Source organism: Anastrepha ludens, chromosome X (genome assembly GCF_028408465.1).
Source record: "Anastrepha ludens isolate Willacy chromosome X, idAnaLude1.1, whole genome shotgun sequence".
Taxonomy (NCBI): domain Eukaryota; kingdom Metazoa; phylum Arthropoda; class Insecta; order Diptera; family Tephritidae; genus Anastrepha; species Anastrepha ludens.
This window is the reverse complement of record NC_071503.1, coordinates 22,627,367-22,651,675: the sequence shown is the minus strand read 5'-3', so window position 1 is coordinate 22,651,675 and position 24,309 is coordinate 22,627,367. Positions and strand designations below refer to the sequence as shown.

Below are 24,309 nucleotides of genomic sequence, written 5' to 3'. Positions count from 1 at the left end.
GTAAGGGTGCCGTTTAACACGAAATTCGTTGAAATGCAATTCATCAAATAAACACATATGTTAGTTTAAATTATAATTATAAATTTTGTAAAGATCAGTTTGTAAAAAACCACAGAATAATAAAGAAGTTTTTTAAAAAACTGAAATAATAACAATTAGTTTAATAGGAACCCGACGCAAAGGGCCTTAGATGAATAGTGAAATCGAAGAAAAAAGTGAAATAACAAAAATACTAAATACGTGCAAAAAATTAATATTATTTTTAAAAATAAACAAATAAACTACAACCGTGAGCTTTATTGTGAAAAATCTGTGTGCCGTTTCCACCTAATCATCAAAGGACCAACTTTCCCGGAGTTTTTCAACCTACGGATATCTTCACGAGGAAGCCGAGTAAGGATCCCAAGTAGCTGTAAAACAGAGGCAAAAAGGACAACTCCACATTTTTATATTAATATCCCTTTCCTTATCCCAATTAAAAATGTAAAATGCGGATAACTCATTAAGACCTCCCATGCTTAACGTACCAGGGCGTTCAATAATGTGTGTGACTGACACATAGATGGCGGCACTAGTACTAAATCAATATTTTTTTCGAAAGTTGGCAACCTTTTTAGGCATACTGTCAAAATCATATGTTAATCCGACCATTTGTTTACAAGTTACAGTGCTTTAAGTGACGCTACTTTTGAGTTAAAAAAAAAATGAATTCAAAGCAATTCCGTTAGCTGATTTATCATTGTTTTTTAATGAAAAAAAAATATTGTTCAGTGCCAGGAATGGCTTGAAAAACATTATTCGGACTCTGCTCCATCAAAAAGAAGCATTTGTTATTGGTATGCCGAATTCAAACGTGGTCATACAGACACCGATGACATTCCATCTACTGGAAGGCCAAATGACGCTGTTATTCCGGAAAACGTTGAAAAAACACTGAAAATCATTATGTCCGACCGTAAAGTGAAAGTGAGGGAGATTGCTGACATTCTAAAGATATCAGTAGGCAGTGTACCCACCATAATACCCGAACATTTGGGTATGAAAAAGGTGTTTTCCAAATGGGTGCCGCGTTTGCTCACACCGGAGCAAAAACAACAACGAATCGATGATTCAAAGAGCGGTTTGGACATGTTTACGAGAAATAAGTCGGAGTTTTTGCGTCGGTACATCACAATGGGTGAAACATGGATCCACCATTTCACTCCAGAGTCAAATCGGCAGTCTGCTGAGTGGCATGCAGCCGGTGAAAGCCGCCCAAAGCGACCAAAGACGCAGCAGTCGGGGCAGACCATCAACAGCGACTACTCCGAACTCTATATCGAATTGCTTCCGCCTCCAACGGACTCTCCAGATTTGGCCCCCAGTGTTATTAGGAACAAAATCGAAGGAGATGCTGATGCAATCCTGGAGTCTTATAATAATCCACTAAATTGGAAGAGTATTACCCGGTATCTCACCCTTCATTATGCGGACAAAAGAGATGTCGGTACGTTAGAATATCAGCTGACTTCCTTGATTCAGGGTACAGAATCTGTTCAAGAATTCTCCCAAAGAATTTAAATAAGATAAGTTGTATGGATATTGGGCAGGAGTCGTTAAATCTTTTAACCAAAACAGACAGAGACAAGGCATTGGATACTTTCATTCGGGAATTAAAAGGAGACCTTCCAAGGCTCTTGGCAATGAGGCAACCGGTCGATTTGCCTAAGGCATTACAGCTAGACCCCCAGCGGTTCAGGGGTTAGAATTTGCCCGAGGTAAGGTATGCCTGTCGTAAAAGGCGACTAAAATCCAGGGTGACCAGTCCCTGAGTAGGAGAGCTCAACTGGTAGTGTCCGTGGGTGCAAGGTCTGACCAAGACTTAATCTCAGTACCACGAGGAACAGAACCCCTCAGAGTCTGCTCCTACACTAAGCGTCAAAAACGGAGAGCGCGGCATAAGAGAACGCGTGTATAAAATGCTATCTCGATGAGGTCTCTGTGTTAAAGTCGATTCGACACCGCCCTCAATAAAAAAGAAAAGAGGAAAGAAAAAAACAAAAAAAAAAGTGTCCCCATCACCGCATGGTGAACAATAGAAAAATCCAGGAGCGACTGACCCACAGTGGGTGGCTACCTGGTCAGCGTCTGTTCTCCATGTTAGGAGCGGCTGTCCTTTTAATGATGTGGAGTGGCTTGCGAGCCATCAGGATTGACTCCAGTAAGATCCTGATTATGGCATACTGGAATTGAAGCAGATTGCGATTGGGCTGGGGTATTGAATCTCTGTGATCTTAGTAAGTGGAGTGGAATCCAACTGAAACGGCTCATAGAAGGGTTCGCTGCCTCTCCGTCCTACTAAAACTTGGCAAGTCTCACTAAACGTTCAATGCCTGTTGCCACCTTTGGCGGCCACGTAGGTTGGGTTGAGATGACACTGCCTATTAAGGGGTCCACAAAGGGCAGTGTCAACCCTCGCATGGCCTCCCTGAACTCGTAGATAACCATGGGACTTACGGAAGCTACGTATACTAGCGGAGATAGCGGTCGTGAGTTGGGACCCTTACAGCATGGAAAAACATTCTAAGCCTACAAATAAAAACGAAGAAATTAAAACAGCAGGTGGCATCGAAGCCTTTAGGAGGAGCTCTAATAGTTACTGCTGAGGAAATGCAGCACGCCTTTAGTAAAATGCATTGCCAGAGAACTAATAAGGGCCGAAGACATAACGCCCCAAAGCAGCGTGATAACGCCGACAACACGGCACATAAGAGGCTCAGACGGAGCAAAAAAAAAAAAGAGATGGAAACACCAGTGGGTGGGTGCTGCATCGGAGAACCCGCTGGAGAAGGAAAATGTGCAACTGAAAAGAAGAAGGCACTACAGGTAAAAATGATGAGTCTAGGAGAAGCTATTGACTCTCTCCTGGCGTACTACAAAGGCCGTCACAATGTACATCACGAAATAAAAAAGATCGGTTCACTTATAAAAAAGAGGCACACCGAAGCTATTCTGGCGATGGAAGAGTGTGAGAAACAGCAGACAACTCTAAAAAAGAATACGCCAAAAACCTCGTTAACAATATTAGAAAAGAATGTTCCTGTATAATTACACAATCGGTTAAAACGACGAGAACAAGAAACAGTCCTAGCACGCAAGGAACTGGCAACCCGATCGTGAACGCACTATCGCCTGCGGCAAAAAAAGGTGTGCAACGGCAGCGCTTCATCAGACAAAACCAGTACAGGCACCAATTGAAGGCCAAAATGCCGGCTGGACGGTTATCAAACCAAGAAAAGAAAAGAAACCGCCTGAATCGGTGAGGACAAGGCCTGATGCTATAATCATATCCAAGTCTGAAAATGCTACGTATGCTGACATTCTGCGTAAGTTAAAAACATTGGACTCTCTCAAGACTCTCGGAGAAGATGTAAAAGCAATCCGCAGAACAGCTAAACAGGAATTGATCATAGAGCTTAAAGGGGCACCGTACGGAAAAACATCAGAATATCAGACAGCGATTAAAGAATTGTGTGACGCGCTTCATGCCCAATGCAATATTAAACGTCCAGATACAGCGGCGGTAAGAAGCCTAAGAACGGTGTACAACGGTACACAGACGGTCTTCATTGTCCTCCCAGCCGGAGATGCGAAAAAGGTGTTAGAGGTTCAACGTGTGCGAATTGGATGGGTCGATTCTCCTAAGCGTTGCTTCAAGTGCTGGGGTTACGATCATGTCGCTCAAAAGTGCAAGGAGCAAATAGACAGATGGGGACTCTGTAGAAAATGTGGTCAGGAAGGCCACAAGGCACTTACGTGCAAAAATCCTGAACAATGTGCACTGTGCAAGGGGAACCATGCAGCTGGCAGCTACAAATGTCCGTTAGCTAAAAAGACGCGAAGAGAAGCCATCCAATGAGGGTTTTACAGCTTAATCTCAACCACTGTCAAACTGCCTAAAAACTCTTGGAGCAGACCATGCAAAAAATAGATATTGCACTTATATCCGCGCAATACAAAAACATTGATGGTTATTCCTGGACGTCGGATGGTTCAAACAAGTCGGCGATTTGGACAATGGGACATATTAAGCCGCAGAGCAAAATGATGACTGCTAAACACGGCTTTACATGGGTTAAGACGAAGGGCATCTATTTCTTCAGTTGTTATGCTCCACCGAGCCTCACCGCAGAAGAATATGAACGAATGCTGACAGCCTTGGCATTTGAGGCACGTGGCAAGCATCCAGTACTTATAGCCGGCGATTTCAATGCGTGGTCTACTACCTGGGGAAGTACGCGTACTAGCAGACGTGGCAGAGTGCTTTTGGAAAGTCTGGCACCATTTGACCTGGAATTGCTCAATGTGCCTGGTAAATTCACTTTTCAAACCGAAAGAGGATGCTCAATAGTGGATCCCGCCTTCGCAAATAGTACTATAGTGCGCAACGCAACATGGACTGTAAGCTCCACCTACACGTACAGCGACCATAAGGCAATAACCATCGATATACTAATGGGTGTAGAAAATAGTGATTTTCGCCCTCAAAGAGCACAGAAAAGAGGATGGAAGAGACAATCTTTTGATCCCGAAGTTTTCAACATGAGCTGGAACGCTTGCCTAACTCTGGATAGCGCTGGGGAACTGAAGGCAGAAGGCATGACGGCGGTCGTAAGCAACTGTCTCAGCAAGGCCTGCGACGGGACCATGCCTAGGTTATCGGGAAGGCCACACAGAAAAGCAGTATATTGGTGGAATAGTCACATCGCAAAAATAAGAGGAGACTGCAATCGGGTGCGCAGAAAGCTGAAGCGAGCTTGTGGTACACCAGCCGTCGATGCATTATTAGCACAACATAAAACCTGTAAAGCTACGCTTAAAAAAGCTATACAGGCTAACAAAAATCGCTGTTTTAAAGAGCTTTGCGACAGCGTGAACGTCGACCCCTGGGGAAAGGGACATAAGGTTGTAATGAGAACTGTCAAGAATCCCAGAGGACCACAGCCAACGTGCCCAGCCCTATTGCGAGTAGTGGTTTCCACATTATTTCCATATTAGTTGAAGTCAAATCCATGACAGATATGGGCGATGGCGGCTAACATCCCAAATTGTACAACACATGTCTCAACGAAGGCGTTTTCCTAAAAGTGTGGAAGAAACAGAGGTTGGTACTGCTACCCAAACCAGGAAAGCCGCCGGACCATCCATCGTCATACCGTCCACTCTGTATGCTAGATACACTCGGCAAAATACTAGGACGCATCATATGTAACAGAATGCAAGAGTTTCTAAAGAAGCCAACAGGGCTTTCCCCAAACCAATACGGCTTTAGAAAAGGCCGCTCAACCGTGGACACAATACAAGCTGTAATGAGTATTGCTCGTCAAGCCACTAGCGGAAGGAAATGGAAAGGTGGCACGAAGAAATACTGCGCTGTTGTTACCTTAGATATAAAAAATGCGTTCAACTCCGCAAGCTGGCCCCAAATTATTAGTGCACGTCGGGTACGTGAAGAGTTAGTGATTACGGTAGCTGACCATGACATAAGGTCGCAGCCATATATCAAATATCTGGGAGTACTCATTGACTCGAAAATGACCTTTAAGCATCATTTAGAGTCAGTCAGTGAAAAAGCCGTAAGAATAAATAACGCGTTGACTAGACTAATGCGCAATATTGGCAGCCCTCGCGCAAGTATACGGAGACTCCTGTTAACAGTCACAAGCTCAGTGATTCTGTACGCAGCACCAATCTGGGCAAACACAAAGCAACACATACGAGCCACATACAGACTTGGCGCCCTGCGAGTAACCAGTGCCTATCGCACTGTCTCAGATGACGCAATCCATGTGATAACGGGAATGGTGCCTATCGACCTTCTCGCGGTAGAGATGTATAGGTTACATAATACCATTGGGCAGAAACCGTCAAACGTGGCTAAAAAAGAAGAAAGGCTGCGAACAATTGAAGAATGGCAGATACGATGGGAGCAATCGGAGAAAGGTAGGTGGACCTTTGAACTGATTCCAAACATTGCGAGGTGGATTGAGCAAAAACACGGAGAAATTGATTTTTGTATCACACAGTTGCTGACTGGACACGGTTGCTTTAAATAATACCTACACAGGTTCCTTCTTGAGAACGACCCGTACTGCCCGCAGTGCCCCGAAGAACAAGAAACGGCGAGGCATATCTTGTTCCAATGCCCGCGGTTTGTTAATGAGCGAAATATGCTTGAGGGAGCGTTTGGCGAAAACATAAGTGAGACAAATCTTATCCCACATATGAGCGAAAACGAAGAAAACTGGAAAATTACATGTGTAGTGGCCGCAAATATCATGAAGAACCTTCAATACGCGGAATATTCACGTACATAGGTCCCTAGAAAGAGCTCATTAACACAATGTACAGAACAGAATAACAATAACAGACGATTGAGTAATAGTATACTCACAACGGCCTCCTGACGTACTACTTAACGGTGAAGTTCCAGGAGGACACATCGTAGGACATGAGGGGCGGTTTAGTTGGGTTAAAGTCCCACACCACGGCTTCGGCCAAAGGCTTTTGATGCTTCCCCTCCTCCACAACAAAAAAAAAAGGCGTTACAGCTATGCCTTAAAGTAGAAAATCAGAATTTCAGGGCAAACTATGCGCAAAATATGCAAAACAATATAAGGAAATTCAATAGTGGACAGCAACCTCCACTGCCACCGAAGCATAGTAATGAAGCTAACCAACAAATACCATTCTATACACATTTAGCTTTTCAAACTCAACAAAATTTCCCAACTTATCTTGCACCCCAGAACTTTCAGCAATCACATCAGAGATATAGCTTTCCGCAACCTAATCTTAACTATAATAACCACCAGCCACCACCACGTCCATGGATGCCAAAACCCCAAACAAGACCTGAACCAATGGATGTAGACCAAACCGTAAGGACAAAAAATATAAATTATATTAATAAACCAGGACCAGCTCACCAATTTCAAGGAAAAAGGCCAATGCAACCGTCGTTTCAGGCACATCAACCTCAAAAACTCCACAGAAATTTCCACACCTCAGCCGAACAGGAACAATATTTTGTTAACATATAATAACAGAATGAAAACCACGAGCAGAGCTTAGAGGAACACGTGAAAAACCTTCTCAATTATCAACAAAATGATAATCTTGTGGAGGATTGTAGCGATATGCATTTTTTAGATTAAGCCAATCATCGCTTCCCTACATTAGCTGTAGGTTAGATGATGGTGAAACTATAAAAGTTCTGCTAGATACTGGATCTAAAAAGAATTATGTGCAGCCAAATTTAATAAAAAACCCAGGAAATATTCTATGTAAATTCCGTAAGAGGACCCGTTGAAACTACACATCATATTTATGCAAACATTTTCGGAAATAATGAGATCCGAATTAAATTTTTCCTGCTGCCAACCCTAAAGTGTTTTGACGACATTATGAGTAATGACAGCCTTAAACAACTGTCTGCCATGGTTCACACAGAACACAATTAAATGACCATAAAATAAGATTAAGGGGTTATATACCTTGTGTTTTTCAAAAAAATCAAAATAAATTTTATTTCTTTATCGTAAAGTACAATCCCTTGGGAACATTTTCCAAAAATTTCATAGAGATCTGAGCAATAGATCGAAAGTTACAGCGTTTTAAATTGTGCGTCGTCACGTCCTGAGCGTGCGGCCTCATGCGGCGCTTGAAACTTTAAACGCGATTATCTCAAAAACGTGTTTTTCCAAAAATGCTTTTGCGGTGGACGCGATTGCAAAAAAAGTATTCAACGGATTTTTATAATTTTTTTTTTAAATTGTTCGTAATTGATGTCGCCTCTTAGTGAACGATCAACTTTTTATGTATAAATTTTTATTTTGCAGATATGAATTTTTTAATGCCAATTTTAGGACTGTAGAAGTGGAGTTTTTTAAAAACATGTTCCTATTTTCACAAAAATCAAAATATTTAATATATTGCTCGTTCACTAAGAAGATATAACCCTATACTAATGAAATCTTTTCGATTTTTTGATTTCAGTTGACTTGGTGGACTTGAATCGCGTCCACCGCAAGCCTCTTCCAAAAAAAGGGTCTTGGGGGAAAACGCCATAACTCCGCCATTTTTAAATATTTTTACACAAACAAAGCCTTTTTTTTTTCTTTAAACATTTTAATATCCAATAATAAAAACTTTTATACAATAAAATTATTGCTACATATCTTTAAAAAAAACCCAACTTTCGCTAATTTCACCGGACCACAAGGTATATAACCCCTTAAATAAGAATCAAACAACAAATATCTCGTGATGTAAACAACATACATATTAGAACAAATCATATGACGGAAAAACAAAAGCAGGCTATGCAAGTTTTATTATCTAAATATCACAAATTATTTTTAGAACCAGATGAAAAATTAACGTACACATCCAAGGTAGAAGCTGAAATGAGAGCAACTATAGAATAGCCCAATTATACTAAAAGTTATCCATATCCAGCATCTCTAAAGGACGAACTTGAAACACAATTAAACGAATTAATTTCAAACGGTATTGCTTCGTACACGGTAAGCGTTTGTTAATCAATACAAAAGAAATAAACAACCCGTCCTTCTGTGGGTATTTAACGTTTATTTCACTGAAATATGAAAATATTCATATGAAGTTTACAAAGCAAATTTATAAATTGTCCTACCCTTTGCATCTTTACCCCAGCAAGATTCGCTTACAAATGATTAAATGGACATGATGGAAAAATTATAGTTAACAATTCAAATTTGACGTTTGCTAAAATAAGGGAAAATAAAATGACAGTAAATGCAGGGTTGCTTTTGAAGTATCAAAAAATGTGTTCGTTCCAGCCGTGTTATAATTGATTCATAGGGTAATGCGTTCGCAACATCCCAAGGGGGACCCGCTTCACCTTATTACGTCCAGGACCGCCAGCTTGGACACTGGTCGTCGCAGTGTCTTTACCTCAGCCAAACGTATATGCCCGTCTTTCGCTGCTATCGTGGAAATAACAATTCCTTTTTTCCATTCACTTCGTGGAAGATTGCCATCGCAGATTATGACTACGTCACCGACTTTCACTGCAGGCTGTGGGTCAAACCACTTCGTTCGTCTGGTAAGCGTCTGTAAATATTCTCCAAAACATGATCTTCAGCTGTTGGGCTATTCAGTACTGCTTTCTCTGTGTAGAATTAGTGGTTCCCAACAGGAAATGGTTAGGAGTTAGAAAATCCGGCTCCTCGGGTGTAACCGGTAAGTGAGTCAGAGGACCACTGCTTAAAATATTTTCCGCCTCGATTAATAAAATATTTAAGGTATCTATTAGTGGCGCCTTCTCCTTCAACGTAAACGACTACACCTGCTTCACCGAACGTACAAGACGCTCCCAAAAACCACCGCTGCTTGGAGTCGCTGGACAGTTAAATTTCCACATGATGCCTTTTGTTGCTAACTCGCGTTGAAAGTAATTTCTATCGAAGAGATCTGCCACCTTGCAAAGCTCGCCACTTGCTCCAACGAAGTTAGTACCCATGTCCGACCGAATTTTTATCGGAACGCCTCGACGATTATCAAAATTCCTTATACAGAGGATGCAAGTATCTATGGAGAGATCACGTGCCAGCTCAATGTGAATAGCTCGTACTGTAAGACACGTTCTTCTACCAATAGTAACAAAGGTTGGTCCACAGTAGTCAATTCCCGTATATGTAAACGGCCTTATATAAGGCCTTAAGAGGTCGACTAGCAATTGTCCTATAATTTGAGGCTTTGGGACCATTTTCTCGTTTCTACATTACTGGCAATTGGACTGTGCACTTTTGACAGCCGCACGTAAGTGTTGAATCCAAAACTTCCTTCTAATCTCGGTCACGACAAGCCCAATGCTCTGACGATAGAACCTCTTGTGATACCACTAAACCACCAATTCGGAAAAGTCGTGTCTATATGGTAGTATGATAGACCTTCTATTTAGCACTTTCTCCAAGGACATCAGCGTAATCTACACGCCCTTGTACACATAAGACACCCTCTTGGTTAAGTTGTGGTGTAAGTTTATAAATGTTGCTGTTTTTTGACACTGATTTATTACATATTAATTGTGTTATTTCATTAGGGAACGCTTCTTCTTCAACTATTATACACAACCGGGCTTGAGCCGCTTTTAGTTCGTAAGAGGTAAGATCGCCTGTTTGCTCTTCAGCTCCATTAAGTTTTTTTTGACGTTCGTGCGAAATCGTAACACCCAATCTATTGTCCGTTTCAGACGTAAATAATCCGAAAATCGACTTAAATCGACTACATCCTTCGTAGAGATTACTAGAAAACACTTTCGTTTTTCCTCATCAACAACCGCTTCATTACAACCGTTTACCAACTTTGACCAAAATTCTTCTTGTTTTAGCAAAAAGTCTGGGCCCGTTGTCCATCGAAAATTTACATCTCGTGGAGGGTAAACTGCTCGCGTTGCCATATCAGCCATATATAAGTGTGATGGACATCATCGGCATTCATTCTCGTGTGACGCATCTAATATCTCACTTATTCGATGTGCTACAAATGGCCTTTATTGTCTCTGATCGGACTTTATCCACATCAAAACCGTTTTCGAATCAGTCCATAAAATCGTCCGATGAGGCTTAGCGCGGTAACTTTCAATAATCGTAGTTTTTAATCGCGAACCCAAGACGGCAGCCTGTAACTCTAAGCGAGGTATTGACAGAACTTTCAAAGGTGCACATCTGGTTTTCTCCAAAACAAAGCTAAGCTTAACACGGTCAGGTTCAATAATTCTCCAATAGGCGACTGACGCAAACGCTTGCTCACTAGCATCAACAAATATGTGTAACTCGGTCATGGTGTTCGACGACGAAAATTCTATAGAAGCACCTAATTACTTGAAGGTGTTTTATGATGCGTAGTCTTGTAATCCACAACGAAAACTTGGAAAAATTTTAGAAGGTATTTCATTATCCCACTCAACGCCCCTTTTCCAAAATGATTGCAATAGAATTTTCCCGTATATCATAATGTCTGCTAGCATTCCGAACGGGTTATATACGGACATAACCAAACTCAGGAACTGTCGTTTCGCCGGACACTTTTTCCTACCAGCCCCAGCGGTTCCACTCGATGGAGTTCTAGTTTAAATGCAAATGTACCTTATCGACTTGGCTGCTTGCATTAATCTTAACAACAGGCTGTATCTGTTTAACACGTTGGCTGCCAAAGCCTTTTTAGAATTTTGATCGTTCAGTAGCAGTGTCATTTAACAATTTTGGTCACCTGAGGCCAACAACTTATTTATGCTCTTTTTTGTTTCTTAGTGCCTAAAAATAAGTTTTGACTACTCGCGACTTTATTTTGGTCGCTAATTTTGCAGTTATAATGGTTTTTTTGTGTCGCACACTTTCGTGCGACATGGCCTGGGAGATCATAAAACATGTTGTGGAGCCACGTCGCACGAAAATGTGCGACAGTAATTTTTTGTAGTTTTTGAGTTGTATTTGATATTTTACTTAGTTTTCCACCAGGAAGCGAAGGCAACGAGCTTTTGAAAAACCTCTTGCTGTTATTGATTACAAGCCAAATTAGGTGTTGATATATCCGATCAAATAACCGCCTACGCCACCACTCTCAGAAGAGGTGTTAAGTGGTACCGCAAAGTGGCTTTTGAACTGTTACTAGGAATGTCTGTCGTAAATGCCTTTATAATATATAAAAAGGCTACAAACAAATAAATTTCAATAACCAAGTTGCGGCAGGAGACTTCAAATGCTTTATTGGACTTCATGTATAGAGAACCCATAACAAAAGGAAAACATTTTATAGAAAAAAGAAAGAACGACAACGGAAAAACAATAAGGCGTGCTTGTGTATTGTGTTATGCCATGTCAAAAAAATCTGCTGACAGAGTAACAGCCAGAAAGAGCTTGAAAAGGACCACCACCTACTGTCCAATAAACCGCAACTATGTGTAGAATGTTTTCCTAAATATTCCCACCAGAAAGATTAATTTTTGCACTGATCTCCATTAAAAAATTGAATTTTTAATTTTAAGTTTATTGTTTTTCTACTGATTTCCATTTGAATTTACATAAATACATATATGTATATTTTTATATTTGTTTTGTTCATAAATGAATTAATTTTTAAAAGAATTAATAAAAAGACAAATTTTTACTTACAACTTTTTTATTATCCAAAAAAATACCATTAAAAATACACAACGGCCATGGGAAATACACCAAAATGTTCCAGAGAATCCAAATTCTATGTAAAATTCCATATTAAAATGTCCAAAAATGTGTGACGTGGCCTCAGGGTAACATTTAGGTGTCGCACGCAAATGTGCGACGTGGCCTCAGGGTAACATTTAGATGTCGCATGAAAATGTGCGACGTGACAGCCAACGTGTTAATGCTTTTATTTAGGTGGTTTTGGACAGTTTGCGAGTTGGAAGTAAAGTTCCTCAACATAAAGCCGGCTTTCAAATGAGTTTCAATAACAGCTTGTCTGATGTCTAACGCTTTATATTTGTCTTCATAGCTGCACACAAAATCATCCACATAATGATTATCAGTTATAGCCCTCACTACTTCCGGACCATCACCCGCAACTTCTAGTGCATTTCTATTTTTGATATATTGTGCTATGCATGGAGAGCATATGGCACCAAATACCATAGATTTCATAACATATGTATCAATAGGGTTATCAGTTTCATATCGCCACAAAAAACGTTGTGCATTTTGGTCTTCCGGCCTTATACCTACTTGTAAAACATCTCCTTTGTGTCAGCCCACACACCAATGGCACCCCCCGAAACTGTAATAATATTTTTACCAGTGGCGCTGATCCATTGTTATAGTTAAAACCTTTAATACATACATAATCTAAATTTTATTCATTTCCGCCACGTGCCGTCTGGAATTAAGCAATTCCAAAGATTTGCTTAATTCAAAATGCAATAATGCAATTTATATTTTTTATTGAACATAAATTCATCTTTCAGTCATCGACTGATCTCCGCTGTGTTCGGTTATCTTTTTGGCTAGTTTGGTGTGTTTTCGGTGTGTTTTCCATTAGTTTCCTTTTGGTATCCACCTCACAGAAGCTTTTGTTGTAATTTTTTATTACGTGTGCTGATTGCAAATACGATAGCTAATAAATAAACAAAAGCAATCATGTCCGCCGGCGATCGGCAAGCCCAGATCGCAAACGAAAAAAACATTTAAATATTACAAAAGACCTTTTTCCTATATTACCAGTGTTAAAAGAAGAAAATCCTAAATATTTAATTGCAAGTGCTGTTGACTCTAATAAGCCGCTCAGCAAATATTCATGCTTTGCTGTTCACAAAGCTTTGAAGAACGTAAGCAATGATATTTCAAATATAGCTCACGGAAACCTTCTTTTACTAGTAAATAATAGTGGCGTCGTACAAAAACACAGGCACACAAAAAAAAAAAGTGTCATGTCCAAGACATTAGACTAATGTATTCCGACGTATTTTTTCGCACTGAATCCGAATCCGAAGCCAGAATACTCAAATTGGCTCCCGTTTTTGAGATAATCTCAAAAAACTGAAAAAAAATTAAAAAACTGAAAAAAGAAATAAAATTTTTTTTCAGATCCTACGGTAGTGTATTTCGATGTATTTTTTCCCGCTGAATCCGAATCCGAAGCCAGAATACTCAGATTGGCTCCCGTTTTTGAGATAATCTCAAAAAACTGAAAAAAAAAATAAATAACTGAAAAAAGAAATAAACATTTTTTTCAGATCCTACGGTAGTGTATTTCGATGTATTTTTTCCCGCTGAGTCCGAACCTGGTGCAAAAATTTGCATATTGGCTCAAATTCCTTGGGAAAACAACGACGCCATTTTCATATGGTCGAACAAATGAATGACTTTCGATCCTGTCTCGAGGTATCCAAAAGCGCCAAGTTCGTGCCTCTGGGATAAAAACTCTCTTTACTTGTATCTGTAACCAGGGCACCTCCACGTGGTGACGGTGGGCAACGGAACCATACTGGCAGAGTCCCTGGGTAAACGGCTGACGCCGTCATGGCAGGCACAAGTGAAAAGTGTTTTACGATGCAGGGTCTCGGAAGCCTAGTATCGGCGGCTGGTCAGGGTGGAAATGCAGGCCCGCAGGCGTCGTCATCCAGCGACTGCAGCTCTACAGTAGTGGGAAACTTGGCTACTGTAGGGAATAATGCGACAAGTCATGAATCAGCAGGTGAATCTGTTGAGCGATCAGATTTGAATCACAGTTGTAATAAGGACGTAAACAGTTTTTCTTATATTTGCAGCAAGTATGAGATTCCAAAGAGTCGGCGAAATGTAAATAAAAATGTTATGGAACTTTATAAAACTTGTTTTAATTTAGACATTACAAATCAAGATACTAACTGGGTTCCTAAAAAAATATGTAATCTTTGCGAAAGAATGTTAAACGGTAAAGCAAAGCACACGATTAAGGTTCCTTGCATTTGGAGAAAACCCCTTAATAAAGAAAATTGTTATGTTTGTATGACGGATTTAAAAGGTATCAACAATTCTAAAAAATCGAATTATTTGTATGCAGAAGTTTCAAGCGTCACGAAACCAATTTTCTTATCTGATCAGGAGAGTAATGAAAATATGGATCTGTGCTGTTCTAATGATGAACATGTGATTACGGGATTTGAAGGTAATAACAGTACCGAAATCGATACAGATGAAAAAATACATCGAAATACACTACCGTAGGATCTGAAAAAAAATTTTATTTCTTTTTTCATTTTTTAATTTTTTTTTCAGTTTTTTGAGATTATCTAAAAAACGGGAGCCAATTTGAGTATTCTGGCTTCGGATTCGGATTCAGTGCGAAAAAATACGTCGGAATACACTAGTCTAATGTCTTGGACATGACACTTTTTTTTTTTTGTGGGCCTGTGAAATTTATCTCTACTAAATACCTTTATGGCGTTTGCCAAGTGAAATTCGACCTCTATAATAATTTGAACTCATCCAAAGGCACAATTTACGCTCCGTGTTTGAATCACATCCAGGAAAATTAAATTATTGAAAACTTGAAGGTACAGGGTGTCACATCTGTATACAAGTTCCCAAAATACATTGATGGAAAGCCTTTTACAAGCGAAGTTTTACTGCTAACATTTGATCTTTACCATCTGCCTGATAAAATCGAAGTGTCATCGTACTTCGAAACTGAGACCTTATTATCCCAACCCAATGAGATGCAAAAACTGTCAACTTCTCGAACATACAGTGAAAAGATGTAATAAGACCCCTGTATGTGATAATTGCTCTCTCCCTCCTCATAACGCATCCCTTTGCACTCACTCTGTATGTGCGAATTGCTCTGGAAATCATTCCGCATCAAGTCCTAAATATATTCAAATGAAACAAATCATTACCATTAAAACCGACAATAAGTGCTTCATGCGTGAAGCTACAGGGTTTGATTGAAATGTAATGAACCTTCCCGCGCTTAGCGTCTGCCAAGCGATCAACCGAATCGGCTGGTGGGGGAAAATGATCGTTGGACCTTCCCCTTCCACTAGAAACCGGTCCCAGCTTGCTGGCAACAGCGGTCCAGTCAACATCGCTCGGCGCGTAAAAGCTGTTTTAAAAGTGTGTTAGGATTTTGCAGTGGCGAAAATGCAGCTATCGTTGGAGCAACGTAACTCGATCAAATTTTGCGTAAAGCTAATTGTATCACAGGAGATGAAACCTGGTGCTTTGAGTACGATCCTGAGGGCAAGAGAGAGAGTGCGGAGTGGCACATGAGCCAGTCGCCAAGACCCAAGAAGGTGCGCATGTCGAAATCCAAGGTCAAAACCATGCTGATCATCTTTTTCCTTTTCGAGGCATTGTCCACAAGTAGTTTGTACCTCCAGGAAGCACTGTAAACGCGGCATTTTACAAAGAAGTGCTCATTCGGCTGAAAAACCGCGTCGCCCGGGTTCGGCCCGACCTCGTCAACAATTGGACCCTTCATCACGACAATGCGCACACCGCCTTCCGCTGCACCTCTGCATTGGCCAAGATGGGGTTCCGGTGCTTCACCACCCTCCCTACAGCCCAGACATGTCCCCTCCGGACTTCTTCTTGTTCCCGCGCCTGAAAAGAAAGCTGAATGGGAGGCGTTTGGACTCCATCGAGGCGATCTTAAAAACTGTGACAGCCGAATTGAACGCGATTCCGGTGAATGAGGTTAAAAAATGTTTCCATGAAACATGAGATTACTACAGTGGAATCATAATGGCCTTTTTAACAATTATCCAGATTTAAATTTATTAATTAACAAACTTACTCCCGAAATAACAGCACTACTAGACAAATATCCCAGCCAGAAAATCAGCTGATCCCCCTAAAATTATGTGAGTTATTTCCATAACAGCTCACAAAATACTCCTCTTCAAAAATTTAGTTGTCCTAAATGATTGTGCACCCACCCATTTTTCCACTCATAAAACCTTTTCCCACCCTGATATCATCCTATCTTCAGCATCCATAGGTCTTAAACTATCATCCAAAACACTGGATGACTTGCACAATAGTGACCACTTCCCTATCATTTCCTTTCTTGCAATCCCCTTTTCCTACCAAGTCAAACCTGTTGCCAAACTCATAACAGAAAAAGCAGATTGGCCAAAATTCTGCAAATCCTTATTATATCTGTCTAGAAATAAGCCATACTCAACGAACATCAATGAAGAGGCAAGATCGATAATTCGATCAGCTGCTCACCTTTCCATACCACAAATAAACACAAAAAAGTTCTCTACCAAATTACCTTATTGGTCACAGCTTTTATCAATACTTAGAAATACAAAGAAAAACTTATGGTGTTAATACAAACGGAACAGAACTGACGAAAATTCTGTAAATTACAAAAAAGCCAATGCTCTTTTCAGGCGAGAACTTAAATCTTCAAAACGTAAATCTCTTGAAAAACTTACGTCGGAAATCACTCCGTCCTCTAGTCCTAAAAAAGTATGGGCTGATATAAAAACACTTACATCGTAGCCCCAACGAAATCACATCGCCTTTATTCATTCCCCAGAAGGCCCAATCTATGATCCGCAAATTATAGCCGATAAATTTGCAGGCACATAGTCAGACTACTCCCACTCTTCAAATTTTAGTCCAGATTTTAATACCATAAACGCAAACACCAAAAACGAAAACTATCGAAATCACTCTCCTACACTCTCTGCTTCAAGCGCTGATGCTCCTGTCACATTATTTGAATTTGACAGTACTTTTCCTCAATGAAAGGCAAAACTCCAGGTGTAGACACAATGTCGTATCCTATTTTACGAAATATTCCCTTTGCTGTGAAATCAAGGCTTGTAAGATTACATAATCTAATTTTAGACCGAGGTTTATACCCACAGGCATGGAAAACTGCTCGGATTATACCTATCCCAAAACCGAACAGACCCAATTCTCTGATTTCAAATTATAGACCAATTTCGCTATTACCTTGCATGTCACAAGTACTAGAAAAGATAATCTCTCGGGGACTTGTGTGGTTTGCCGAACAGAATGATCTCATAAACCCACATCAATTTGCTTTTCGGAAAGGTGTAAGCGTAATAGACCCTCTTCTATTATTTGATCATTTCTTTACTAAAGCCCTATCGTCTAAAAATCACGTCTCACTTAGTTTAGAATTTGAAAAGGCATATGACAGAATTGGAACGCATTGCGTATTACAAGAACTTAAACATTGGAAAGTTGGTGAGCAAATATACAATGTCGTAATGCAATCGCAAATTTTTTATTCGTGCAAATAATCAAAAATCAAAAATTGTTCCCCTTTTCAATGGTATCCCTCAAGGGTCGCCGTTATCAGTTATCCTATTTACAATTACGTTCAACGTAATTAGCCGGATTATTTCGTCATATACCCAAATTGAGCATTCCGTTTATGCCGATGACGTCCTTATTTTTTCGAAAATCAAAGACCTAACTATAATAAAAACCGCGTTCTCTAATATCTTGGAGGACTAAAACACTTGGTCAAAAATATCTGGAGCTAATCTGTCTGTTAACAAAAGCACATCTTTCCATATCTGCAGGAAACATAAATGAGTCTTAGTTTCAAAATATTAGGCATTATATTTGATAAGAGATATACTTTCAAAGATCATTGTGAATATGTTAGACTAAGCTTATTCTCTAGACTTAATATTGTAAAATACCTCTCATCTAAACATTGTCTAGTACAGTGGTCGCCAACCTTTTCAATGTGTTGAGCTACTTTCAAGATTTTGAAATAAACAGCGAGCTACTTGCACAAGCCAACATAAATTAAATAATACACAGTTATATTCGACATACAATACATGTATTTATTTTACTAATATACGTTCTATATATAATAAACTTATGACCTATAGTGCTTATACTTATGCATAACTACATCCATGTTCACACCTATCAATCGTAACAAAATTTTTTGCAGTCATAATGGCAAATCACAAGCGACTTAAAAAAACAACAAAACAGTAATAGTACATTATTCTCTTCTTAATTGGCGCGATAACCGCTTACGCGATTTTGGCCGAGATTAACAAAGCGCGCCAGTCGTTTCTTTCTCGTGCTAACCGGCGCCAATTGGACACACCAAGTGAAGCCAAGTCCTTCTCCACCTGATCTTTCCAACGCAGAGGAGGCCTTCCTCTTCCTCTGCTACCACCAGCTGGTATCGCATCGAATACTTTCAACGCCGGAGCGTTTGTATCCATTCGGACGACATGACCCAGCCAACGAAGCCGCTGGATCTTTATTCGCTGCGCTATGTCTATGTCGTCGTAAGGCTCATACAGCTCATAGTTCCATCGTCTACGATATTCGCCGTTGCCAACGTGCAAAGGTCCAAAAATCTTACGCAGAATCTTTCTCTCGAACACTCCAAGCGTCGCTTCATCGGATGTTGTCATCGTCATCGTTTTGTTCGTCGAGAGAGGACTTTACTGCTCAATTGCCTACTTAGTCCAAAGTAGCACTTGTTGGCAAGAGAGATTCTACGTTGGATTTCAAGGCTGACATTGTTATCGGTGTTAATGCTGGTTCCTAAATACACGAAGTCTTTTACAACCTCAAAATTATAACTGTCAACAGTGACGTGGGTGTCGATACGCGAGTGCGCCGACTGTTTGTTTGAAGACAGGAGGTACTTCGTTTTGTCCTCGTTCACCACCAAACCCATTCGCTTTGCCTCTTTATCCAGTTTGTAGAAGGCAGAACTCACAGCGCGGTTGTTAAGGCCGATGATGTCAATATCATCGGCATACGCCAACAATTGTACGCCCTTATAAAAAATTGTGGCTGAGCGATTAAGTTCTGCGGATCGTACGATGCTCTCCAACATCAGGTTAAAGAAGTCACACGACAGCGAGTCACCCTGTCTGAAACCTCGTTTGGTATCAAACGGCTCGGAGAGGTCCTTCCCAATTCTGACGGCGCTGCTGGTGTTGAGCAACGTCATCTTACATAGCCGTATTAGTTTTGCGGGGATGCCAAATTCAGACATAGCGGCATACAGGTAACTCCTTTCCGTACTGTCGAATGCAGCTTTGAAGTCGACGAAAAGATGGTGTGTGTCGATTGTCCTTTCATGGGTCTTTTCCAAGATTTGGCGTATTGTGAATATTTGGTCGATGCTAGGCTTTCCAGGTCTGAAGCCACACTGATAAGGTCCAATCAGTTGGTTGACGGTGGGCTTCAGCCTTTCACACAATACGCTCGCTAGAACCTTATAGGCGATATTTAGAAGACTAATCCCGCGGTAATTGGCACAAATTGCAGGATCGCCCTTCTTATGGATTGGGCAGAGCACACTTAAATTCCAATCGGCAGGCATGCTTTCATCCGACCATATTCTGCATAGGAGCTGATGCATGCACCTTACCAGCTCCTCGTCGCCATGTTTGAATAGCTCAGCCGGCAGTCCGTCGGCGCCCGCGGCTTTGTTGTTCTTTAGAAGTGATATTGCTATTCTCACCTCGTCATGATCGGGTAACGGAACGACAATTCCGTCGTCAACGATTGGGGTATCGGTATCTTCACATTCTCTATGACATGCGCAGCTGTCACCGTTTAACAGGTTCGAGAAGTGTTCCCTCCATAATTTAAGATTGCTCTGTACGTCAGTCACCAGATCGCCGTCTTTGTTCTTACAGGACAACGCCCCGGTCTTAAAACCTTCTGTAAGCCGCCGAACTTTCTGGTAGAATTTTCGGGCGCTGTTCCTATTGGCCAGCATCTCAAGCTCCTCGCACTCACGTATTTCGGCCTCTCGTTTCTTCTGTCGGATAATATGTCTCGCTTCCTTTTTCAGCTCTCTGTAGCGATCCCACATGGCTCGCGTTGCGCCCGATCGCAGCGTGGCTCTATAGGCGGCATCCTTTCTTTCTGCGGCAGCATGACATTCCTCGTCGTACCAATTGTTTTTTTGGGCTCGCCGGAATCCGATTTCTTCTTCGGCGGCGGTACGTAGGGAACGAGAAATGTTGCTCCATTGCTCGCGCATGCCGGTTTGTTGGGCAGTACTCTCTGAGAGCAGGAGTGAGAGTCGAGTGGCGAATCTTCTGGCTGTCTGTTGTGATTGCAGCTTTTCGATGTTGAACATTCTTTGCGTAGGTAGATGCACGTTTTTTGCTGCACAGAGGCGCGTGCGCAGTTTGGCTGCAACAAGGTAGTGATCCGAGTCAATGTTGGGTCCTCGGATCGTACGTACATCTAATACACTAGAAGCGTGTCTTCCATCTATCACAACATGATCGATCTGGTTTCGTGTTTTTCGATCAGGAGACAGCCAGGTGGCTTGGTGAATCTTCTTATGCTGGAATCTGGTGCTGCAGACTACCATGTTTCGGGTCCCGGCGAAGTCGATCAGCCTCTGTCCGTTACCGGATGTTTCGTTGTGCAGGCTGAATTTTCCGACTGTGGGACCAAAAATTCCCTCCTTGCCCACCCTGGCGTTGAAGCCGCCAAGCACGATTTTTATGTCGTGGCGGGGGCAGCGCTCATAGGAACGTTCCAAGCGCTCATAGAAGGAATCTTTGGTCGCATCGTCCTTCTCTTCCGTCGGGGCGTGGGCGCAAATTAGCGGGATGTTAAAAAATCGCACTTTGATGCGGATTATTGCGAGACGCTCGTCCACCGGAGTGAACGACAGTACTTGGCGACGAAGTCTCTCTCCCACAACAAATCCGACACCGAATTTGCGCTCCTTTACATGGCAGCTGTAGTAGACGTCGCAAGGTCCTATGGTTTTCTTACCTTGGATTTACTCTCACGAGGGCATCAACCAGCCGGGCAGAGGCACCTTCTCCATTAAGGGACCGGACATTCCAGGTGCATGCCCTCAAATCATATTCCTTATTTCGTTTGCAGGGGTCGTCATCAGTAAAGGGAGTTCTCATCCGAGGCTTTGCAACTCTTTTCATTGGGGGGGATTTTTAAGTGGCGGGTCCCAAACCCAGCGCACAACCAGCTATCCTGGAATGCTTCGCCTTCTCACGTTAGCTCACTCCCGAACGGGTGTTCGGAAGCTACCCAGAGGATACGTGGGCCAATCCCGGCCGTTGTGAGCTGCTTGAACCATATGTAGAGGAGGAGGATTGTTCCATGTGTAGAAGTCCACGCAAGTGGGGAAAGTTACTGAACTCCATTCACTTGGGAGTGTCCAGGACGATTCTTCTACATATGGTTCAATAGTACATTATTATATAAATAAAATATGGGCAGATAAAAAGAGCATATTTAATGAGAAGTTTGACATTCTGACTCATCGATAATTTTTTTAATATTTGCAGTATAATTTGATACAGTCATTCGAATACAGTTATCCAAATGTATATCTGTAAGCCGATTGCGGTATTTATTTTTAATAAATTTCATATTGGAAAAAGAAGATTCACACAAATAAGTTGAACTGAATAACGCTTTCACTTTCAACGCAACACGACATAAAACTGAATACTTATCTTTACTTACTAAAGTCCATATACATTTTGTATTTGAACCTAAAGATTTTAAAGTCAAGTCACTTTGAAAAGCAATCAGTTCCATTTCTGTTGCAAACTGTTGTGTATCAATGCCCATGAAGGGTGAAACAACAAATTGCGTCACTAAAGCAATTTTGCTGAAATCCTTGAAACGATTTTTGAAGTTTTCCTTCAAGTTAGAAACTATTTCCATATGATATTTACTGTCATAGGGCTCTAATAGATTTTTGGATATCTTTTCTGAAAGAATAGGAAAATGCTTAGTATCGCGGTTTTTTAGGTTTTGTTCCCAAAATTCAAGTTTTGTAATAAATGCATTTATATCAGAAATCATTTCCGCTAATTCTTTATGACTGCTTTGAAGCTGCAAGTTAAGCTCATTTAATTTCTCTGTAATGTCCACAAGAAAACCAAAATCTCTGAGCCAAGTCGAATTTTCCAGTTCAGGAATCGGTTCATCGCGTTCTTTGAAAAATTTGAGTATAGCACGTTTGACCACTCGTCCTCTGCTTAACCATCGCACTTCAGAGTGAAGAAGTAGCTCTCCGTATTGACAGTCAATTTCATCAGCCAAGGTTTTAAATAATCTTCTTTGTAACGCTTGAGCTCTAATCTTGTTCACAATTTTCACCACCAGTTTCATAACGTTGTTCAAGTTTAGAAAATTTCCACATAATGCTTGCTGAAGTATAATACAGTGGTAACTAAGAAATTGTGGACAACTTTCATCCTTATGACATAGCGCCACGAGCCCCTTATCACAACCCACCATAGCTGGAGCACCGTCAGTTGTCAGGCCTACCATTTTTGATATTGGAATTTTCTCAGAAGAGATGAGATTTTTTAAATGAGAAAACAGCTCTAGCCCAGTAGTATGTCCTTTGAGTGGAATAAACTTCAAAAGATCTTCTTTAATTGTAAAATCACTAAAAGCCATCCTGACAAATATGGCCATTTGTGAGGTGTCAACTACATCTGTTGATTCATCCAGTTGCAGTGAAAAATAAATACAGTTATCTAAGTCACTTCTTAACTGTAAAAAAATATCATTGCTTATTACTTCTACTCGCCTCATCACTGTATTAGCAGAAAGCTGCATAGATTTTATAGCAGACACTATTTCGTCTTTATTCCTAAAGTTGGCAAATAAAGAATCTGCAGCTTCCAAAAATGCTTGTTTTATGATTTTCCCGTCTTCATAAGGTTTTTTCTTTTGTGCAATTATCTGGGAAACACGATAAGATGCTTCAGTTGCAGCCTTATTTTTGTCGATTGTTTTCAAAAATATTGACTGTTGACAATTAACTGGATTTTTAAATGTTTCAGTTTTTCTTTTCTGGTTGCAGAATTTAACGGGAATGCCTTCTCAAAATTCGAATGTACAGTTTTATGATGCCTCTCAATATTCCCTTTTTTAGGAACTGACACAGATGTACTACATAACAAACAGACACTTTTGCCTTTAACTTCTGTGAAGAAGTATTGTTCTTCCCATTCCGAATGGAAATGGTATGTATTCGCCTTCTTACTACTGCTTGCCATAATGTTTCGAACTCTAAACCAACCGCTGCACGCAGAACGTTGATAATGCCGTTCAGTATTAAACTGAGCGCAATGTCGACGTGCATTGCGTATATATAAAGCCAAAAAATTCTCGAACACGCTAATCGGTTCCAGCCGATCCTAGAACGGAGAGGCGACTTCGCGTCGTGTTTGTCGGCGCGAAATCGCTTACCGCAGTGTTGCCGCTGTTTATCTATTTATTATGAAAATTTCTGAAATTTGCTAATACTGATATGATTTTCAGACTTTTGGATTTTTTACAACGTGAGCAGCGCGAGCTACCGGTAGCTCGCGATCGACGGGTTGGCGAGCACTTGTCTAGTACATATATAAGAACTCTTGTCAATATAACCATAATAGCCATAATACTTTCTCAAATCGATTTCGGACTCGCAATATACGGACATTGCGCCAGAAGGCATATCAAACGCCTACAAACACCATATCATGCTGCGGCCAGGAGAAGTATCCGCGCTTTTCCCATGTCTCCAGTAAAGGTAATTTTAGCCGAAGCAGGACTGCCAGCTATTTCGCAAAGAACACTGAGCAACTCAATGATGCTAATTCCAAAAATGCTGCACTGCAGAAACAAGTTACTGTTTTCATACGTTGAATCAGAATGGCTTCAAAAAGACAAGTCCAAGTCACTATCAGCAATATCACGCATATTCAACTTATTCAAGGACCTCGACATTGTTTCT

The 24,309-nt window shown here is 40.9% G+C and overlaps 1 protein-coding gene across 1 annotated transcript; it reads left to right on the top strand.

Moving 5' to 3' along the window:
* Nucleotides 1-3,957: 3,957 nt before the first annotated feature.
* On the top strand, nucleotides 3,958-5,037 carry LOC128869821 (uncharacterized). Its single transcript, XM_054112422.1, has one exon. The coding sequence runs from the start codon at nucleotides 3,958-3,960 to the stop codon at nucleotides 5,035-5,037; it is 1,080 nt and encodes a 359-aa protein (XP_053968397.1).
* Nucleotides 5,038-24,309: the final 19,272 nt, after the last annotated feature.